Below are 7,608 nucleotides of genomic sequence, written 5' to 3' on the forward strand. Positions count from 1 at the left end.
GTGCCTGTGGGGTTTGGCAACCACCCAGGAAAAAAGAGAAAATCACACCAGCAGAGCCCACCAGCACACAATTACTGGCGGGGGATGAGGAACTAAGTGTGTTTGCGCCTTTTGCTACTTGTGCCTCCAGGATAACACCACAGATGTCCTTGTGCAGGGTCTGTAGCCATGCCCCGATGTGGATTTTTTTTTTTTTTTGGTCTGGGCCACCATGTACCTCTGGGCTTTGCAGAAAGTAGCACATGAGTGTTGTCCATCATTTGCAAACATGATCCCCCCAAAGGTAATTAGTTGATGCTGCAGCCAGGCCCCCCTCTCTGCCCGGAGCAGCAGGCGGCATTGCTGGTGTCTTTTCATTGTGGGGCGTAGAAAAGACCTTACCATTCATTCTTACTGCATTACAGGCTGATTTTATTAAAAACTGCCGTGAGAGACTGCCAAACTCCCTCCTCTGAACGTCTCCCGAGCCCAACCTTAGGGGTAATTGTCTCCCCCCATCGCTTTTCATTACATTAAATGCAGGAGGAGGATCTGAACATCCAGGGGCTCCGGTGTGAGCATGGTGTGTCCTCACTGGCACGATGAGCGCAGCTTGGGCAGTCAGATTTTGCACCGCAGGTGGTTCAGGGAAAGGCAGCATGGGGTGGCGGAGGCCAGGCAGCACCTTGTCTGTCACCCCTGGGGCAGGCTGGGGACAGGTCCTGCACCGGTGGCTACAGAGCTCTGCCCCAAGTGGCCAGGTGCTGCCAGGTCTTCACCTCGGACTCCAGCCACCCTCTTCTCACATGTTCTGCTTCCCTGGCTGCTCTTCATTAAAAGTTAATGCCGGGCTCTCAGTCGGTGCTGAGGTAATGCCATTCATCTGCTGACGAGCCTTTATAATTATTGATGCCGACCCAGATGTACCTCTGTGACCTGTTGTCCCACCCCCCTCCGCTTGGCCAGTTCCAGGAGGTCGCACTGGAGGAACAAAGGGGTGAACCAAATCGTGTGCTCGGGAGGACCAGGAGGACACCACACACATGCAGACGGCTGTTGCTGGTGGAGAGGCTGGTTTGGCGGGGGGGTCTGCTTCACAGACCTCGCACCTGCACCAGGACGGATCAACCTGAGCATCTGTCCTGGGAGCCCTGCTCTGCTCCCCTCAAGTTCCACTCCCGGACCTCAGAGGAGCTTACGTAGCACAAGGATCAGCTGCTCCTTCCAAAAAGGTGTGAGTACCCCTTCCCTCCCCAGCTGTGTCCTGAGCAAACCAGGGACATGCTCTTGCATGTGTGGTCCCCTTATCTCTGGTGGCTTCCTGATGCCTCTCTGTCCTGGTTTGAGAGCACCGGCACAGATGTTCTCTGGTGCAGTCACAGTGGGGGAGAATGGGCAGCTGTGCCTGTGGGGAGGAGAGGATGGCTCAGGTGACCTGAATGGACCCATCACAGTGTTCCTTCCCATGGTGCTCAGTAGAAAAGGGCCCCTGACAAAAGCTCTGGGGCCTTTGGTGCTGCTGTGCTGGGAGGGCTTTGATGGGCTGTTCATCATCTCTCCCGGTGCTGCTGGTGTTCCTGCCTCCAGCTTCCACACTGCAGAGGAGCTCCATTCCTTGGGACAGGTTTGTCTTCCCTTGGCCTCCTGGGGTGGGAGTAGCACAGCTCCTGTTCTGTTTTTCTAGACTGTCAGCAGGACTCTGGGCTCAGGTGCCCACGTCTGCTGCTGAGTCCAGTACGGACGGCTTTTGCTTAGGACCTAGTTGTTATCTGGGAGCCATGGGTTCCATATTAACATGTTCTTTTGTATGTTTGAATATGTTTGCACACTTGTATACTATTTGTATATAGTTCAATATCTTCATTGTTATTCTAAGTGTTATTTTCTTTTTCATTATACCGGATCAAGGGGGTTTTTTTCAACCTCAAAGTCTCTTTCGCTAGTTCCCGTTAGCCTCCCCTGAGAGAGGGGTGGTGGGATCACACAGAGCATCTGTCAAAGTTTAGTGGCCAGCCCTACCTTAAGCTTTGATACCCTTGTAACCTGCTGGGGCCTCATTCCCCATCTGACTATCCTGTGTCTTATTGCTTCTGCTGTTTTTTGAAATTGCCTTTGTTCTGCCTTTGTCCATCTCTCCCTGTGCTCCTGCTTTGGCTCTGCTCACTCTCAGAGACAGCAGGACTCCAGCTTCACTTAATTTATCCTCTTATATGGCCCATCCTAACACAGATGGCTTTGTTGAGAGGGAAAACCATCTAAAGGGACTTTGGCTCGTTCCCGTATAGACGATCTTCAGAGTCCCACATCTACTAGAAGTGTGCCAGGTGTTTGATTTCTCCACACCCCCTCCTACCACCCTCCGCAGCCACCCTCCTACCAGGCTTCCTTAGGGAAACTGATCTGCTGGGGAATGTTAAACACAGCAGGGAACTAGCTGCCCTCCAGGGTTTCCCCTTAAGACAGGGAATGACCCAAAGCTGGAAGGTTTGCGGGGTTGTCAGTAGTCGGAGGTCTGTTGCCTAGAGCTGCTCAGCAGGGTTGGTGCGATACAGCAGAGAGCCAACAGCCCGAGAAAGAAATACCTACTGGAACAGCCTCACAGAGTGAGTGTATTAAAATAATATTCCTAAATAACCGGGTGCAAATTACAGATCTGAGCAGATTTAGATCGGTGAGCCGAATTAGGCATCCCTTGAGCAGGCGGAATTAACATGATTTAGATCAATGCAATGCTTACTAGATTATTTCTCTTTCAAGCGTTTTCTCCTAACTATCGAGGGATTTAATTTAACTTACAGCCGACGCATCCCAGTTTACTGGGTGCAACCGGTGATCTCAAATTTGACTAGTGAAAAAAAATCTGTTTTCTGCAAACTGCAGGGTAGAACCATCTGACGGATCAAGACCGGAGAACGCAACTGGGGTGTTCATCCAGATGGTCAGAGAAGATCACAAAGCACAGACCAGTCTCTGACACAAGACACTGAAGCGAGATGAATTTCTTGGAAATATGCTCTTCCACAACTTAAAATAGCACAGGCTGTCCTATTCCTTCCCATGTGCTGGAGGGTATCGGTGCAGAGCTGCAAAACATTCTACATTAGGCTCGAGCCAATTTAGCTTTCATTTTACAAAAACCACACTAATCCCCCCATCTTAAAAAGAATACGCTTCCCGCGCAGTTAACTCCGTGTGGCAGGGAGAAATTCTTCCTTTGTATTTTTAGCAGCAAATACCAGCTACCAGGCACCAAAGTTTTGTGCTACATTCTACACCGCTTTCCCAAAATGGAGAGGTCTCTTCAACCGGGATCAGGAGATAAAAGAACCGTGTTCTATAGATCCAACAAAGCAATCTCGGCGATTAAGTGCTTTCAGAACTAAGCGTGGGGCAGCACGACGCATCCAACAGCCAGCCAGGAGTAAAACAAAGTAAAAGGCAGGCAGAATGAAACGGGCTCACATCTCGGGCTCCCCCCTTGAAGCTTTGTCAGCCTCTTCGACACACGCGGCATTCAGAGCTACTCAAAGCAAACTCGTAAAATAGGTTTGAGTCTAGCTTTGTGCAAAAGCACCCCGAGAGCTGAACCTGCGCAGAGGAATAATGACTGGCTTATGTTCTTTCTAGGCAACGGAGGAAGAGTGCAGGAGGATGCATTTGATGACTCTTAACTCAAATCCAGAGGTGAGCCCTTAAAATGAAAGAGCTTCTTCATGCACAATTTAGTTTAATTTTTTTTTTACTTTCAGTAACAATATAATTTATTTTTTCAAGTAAATTAATCCACCTTTCTTTAATTATAGGATGGTTCTGGCAAAGAGAAGCAGCAGGTACAGTTGGGGAAGTATTTTCATCTGAGCTGAAATTTCACACAGTCCCATGCAGATACAGTGCCAGAAACTTCTTGAATGTGTCTGGCTGAAAGCCATATATTCCAGTGGGCTTCTGCAGAGAGAAAGACATGGATGCTCAGTTTGCAGTGAAGTGATTAATGCGGACAAACAACTGCTTTAAACACGCTTGAATAACACTTCAGACGTGGTAGCTTCCAAATTGTGCTAACCCCTCCCTTGATGGGTTTGGCTGTGGGTGCTTCTGCTGGTATAAATCTCTGATGACAAAAACCCTTCGCCCGTCAGCCCGAGATGCCGTCCCGGCGTAACCAGGGCTGACAGCCCCGTGCTCTGTTTACTCTGTCACGAAGCTCACAGTTGCATGTAAGTGCTGCCTTCGTCGGAGCACGAGCTGATCTGAAACAAGCCTATTATTATGAGACGGTACATTAAAGATGGGGATAGCTTGACGTAGGAGCTCACACTGAGCTCGGCATGCGGCTCGCGGGCTACGCAGGACATCAGCGCTACAAATACTCCCTGTCAGTAACACCTGCTTCAGTAAGAACAAGGCCAGCACCTGCGTCGGGTCCCTTCCACTGGTTTAAACTCCACACTGTAGCCCTAGGCCAGCTCCCAGACCTCTGCCACAGGTGAAGGGGCTGGATTTCCAGGATAATTTCCCAAGTTTTGCTTACCGTAACAACTCTCTTCTTGACTTCTGGAACACACTGGGCTCTTTCGTACAGTTTCTGATCAGAATCAATCCAGACTAGATTCTTTATGCCATCGCTAGAGACAAGGTCTGTTGTATTTAACTGGAACACCATGAACTGGAAGAGCTGGCCGTCTGTGCCAATGCTTTGCACCACTACTGGCTGCTCCAAAACCTTGGGTTCATTCTAGGAAAGAAGGAATGGGGGAGGAGAATGTTTAAAAAGCCAGTTACTACAGAAATTGTATGAGTACTTGCTGATTCTGCATCTTCTGCTTGGTTTAAAGCCAAGATTTTAATAAATGTATTGTTACCTTGCCCAGCAAATTACTCTAGTCAAACAAGTTTTGAATGTAGATTTTGTATTTTAATTAAAATTCCTCCTTCAGCAATGAAGTATCAATTTACATACTGAGCTGTGGGGCGGGTTAGAGTTTTACAGTTGAACTTACTCCCTGCTTCCTACCCATTACCGCTCCAACGCGTGTTACATCATGAACACGCTCGTTGCTGGGTGGCAGTTTTCTGGATCAGCCAGATGTCGGCAACCATACCTGAAGGTCAGAGTCAGACCTCCAGGATGGGAAGCTCAGATTTGAAAACATGCCATGGCAAGGGAATTTCAGGACTCCTTCCACTAGCTGCAGCAGCAGCTAAATGGAACAAAAGCCTAGCAGGTGAGCAACAGCCTCCAATACGTACCCCGTACAGCACCTTTGCCTTTGCCAGCGCGTTGCCAAAAGCAAACATCAGCATTTTAGCACGAAGCTGTTCTGGTCTGAACCTGTCAGGACGAATGTTGGCCGATTCCAGGAAGAACAGAGTGTGAGGATGAGAGTACGGATAACCATCTCTGAAACCTAAATGGCAGATAACCATGTCAGAAACTGCTCAGTAAGAGACTAGACAGCCAGTGTTTCCTCCCATATCTTTGAGGACTTTTGAAGTAGTTTGCTGGGATTCACATTCCCTATGGTCTAGCTTAGGTTACAATGTACTCGTCATGGGTCCAGAGTGCCTGCACTGCACACTCTGCGCCCAGCTCCTCTGTGCCCTCATTCCCATACGCTCCCTACCCACAGCTCTCTCGCAGAAGGGCAAGGACTCCAGGTTAACCCAAACACTTATGTGTGACAGAAAATTATTACCAACAGCCAGATTTACCTGTATCATTCAGCTCTCTGTACACCTTCACTTCCTGAAGATCAATTGTAGGAGAGATGGGATAGAAGGTCTCAAGAACGTGTTCTTCAGTGGCCAGTATCTCTTCCTCGGAAGCTACTGGTGGTATTGGGGCCATTGAGTTCATAAGTATTCCATTCAGGCCACGGACCTGAAGGAGAATGGATTCTGGGAAGGGAAATCAGGCTACATTCAGACATTGCTGAAATAAGATCAGGACAAGATATAGGTTTCCTTTTGGGCAGCAGCATTCTATCAAGACATTGTTCTGCAAGGCTTGCTCTCTATCTTCACCTCCAAACTCATCTTAAATAGTAGCTCAGCTGTTGGTTCTTCTCAAATACCAACACTAATTACTGGTGTTAGTTTCTTAACGGACTTAGGAAAACAACAGTACAGGTTTTGGACACAAAATCTGGTTGAATCACCATCCTTGGATGTATTTAAAAGCCACCTGGATCTGGTGCTCAGAAACACAGTAGAGTTAGATAATGGTTGGACCTAAGGTCCAATGGTTGGATCTTGAAGGTCTTTTCCAACTGTTATGATTGATTCTGTGATTCTAAATGATCAGTTTTAAGACACTGATTCTCTTCTCCGATCTTGTCAGTATTGTCCAACAACCTAAAAATCTCCTCAGGACAAGTATCCTGCCATCATCCAAGGTTCCCTGTGTTTACAGCACTCATTAAAGCTGAAAGAATTACTTGTTTCCAGAAACTGTTTCATTTTCTCCAAATGCTCAGCCTTAAAGCTAGCAACTTTGCTACTCCTCTCATATTAGTGAAAAGAGGGAAATGTGTCCACCATTGCAGCAACTAACCTCTTTCCCATGCAGCGGATATCTTGTAGTTTCTAGCCAACATTCTCTTAGCCAGAGCAGGATACTTCATGCACATTAACCGACATAAATGTATCAAGTCTTCAAAGAGTACTGGGCTTTAGAATGAGAAGAAAAAAACAGTTGTATAAAAACCATGATTGTAATGATGGGCTGATGCTTCTGGGATGTGAATACTATAATATTGCTGCATGTAAAACATTAAATGGCATGACACTTCCAAACAGTTAACACAGATTTCAGATTAACATCCCACACACCAGTCCTGTTCCAAGTTGGCAGAAGTAATGCTTACCATTCGTTAGTTAAAAAATTGACATTCTGCATCAGAATTAGGTCTCAAGCTGAAACACATACCTTGGCCTGAAAGACGCTTTAATGTTGAGTATGTGCTTACATCAGTACACCAATATTCAGAATTAGGGAGGGTTGGTTTGGTTGTTGCTTGTGTTACAAACTGACGACCTGATACAAAGGGTTTAACACCTTTGTGGAGTAAGTGAATCTCTCAGCAGTAGATCTCCAGATGAATTTTCTTTGTAGTGTTAAAAACTGTTTCTTATCTTCTTCAGCTGGCTTAGCCATAATCAGCAGCAGAAAGGTTTTTCCCTATGTCCAAGGACTTACCAATACTGTTCTCTCTTGGGAGCAACTTCTGTTGTGTCCCAGAGCCGTGCATGCGAGATTGCGTGTTTCACCCTCTCCTCGTGGTCCTCGAGCTGGTGAGCAGGGTTGTTAATGATGCTTAGCACCGGTGGAGGCAAGCCTTCCACCCGCTTCGTCTTGGTGAGCCACTGGGCTTGCCGAACTCCTTCAAACACACACAAAAACACACCGAGAAAACACGTTATTTCTGGGGCTGGCAACGGGCTAACAGCACACGCAGCTCAGGAGGCAGGGCAGGCTCTTCACCGACTGTGATTTTATGCGTAATGGGAGGAGAAACCTTGGCTGGTGGTGAAGGGTGAGCGCTGGCACAGCGGAGGAGCGCTGGGGAAGGCGGGCAGAGGGGGTGTCCCGGGCCGAGGAGGGCCAGGGCCCCGGGGGAAGGAGCCAGG

The 7,608-nt window shown here is 47.9% G+C and overlaps 1 protein-coding gene across 1 annotated transcript; it reads right to left on the reverse strand.

Moving 5' to 3' along the window:
- Positions 1-3,726: 3,726 nt before the first annotated feature.
- On the reverse strand, positions 3,727-7,403 carry MRPL37 (mitochondrial ribosomal protein L37; the record flags this gene model as incomplete). Its single annotated transcript, XM_009866817.1, has 6 exons — positions 3,727-3,924; positions 4,511-4,714; positions 5,230-5,387; positions 5,692-5,877; positions 6,533-6,648; positions 7,178-7,403. Coding segments are annotated over 6 exons (968 nt in total), but the record flags the coding sequence as incomplete, so codon positions are not given.
- Between the last annotated feature and the right edge of the window lie 205 nt (positions 7,404-7,608).

This window comes from Apaloderma vittatum, unplaced genomic scaffold (genome assembly GCF_000703405.1).
Source record: "Apaloderma vittatum isolate BGI_N311 unplaced genomic scaffold, ASM70340v1 scaffold28943, whole genome shotgun sequence".
Taxonomy (NCBI): domain Eukaryota; kingdom Metazoa; phylum Chordata; class Aves; order Trogoniformes; family Trogonidae; genus Apaloderma; species Apaloderma vittatum.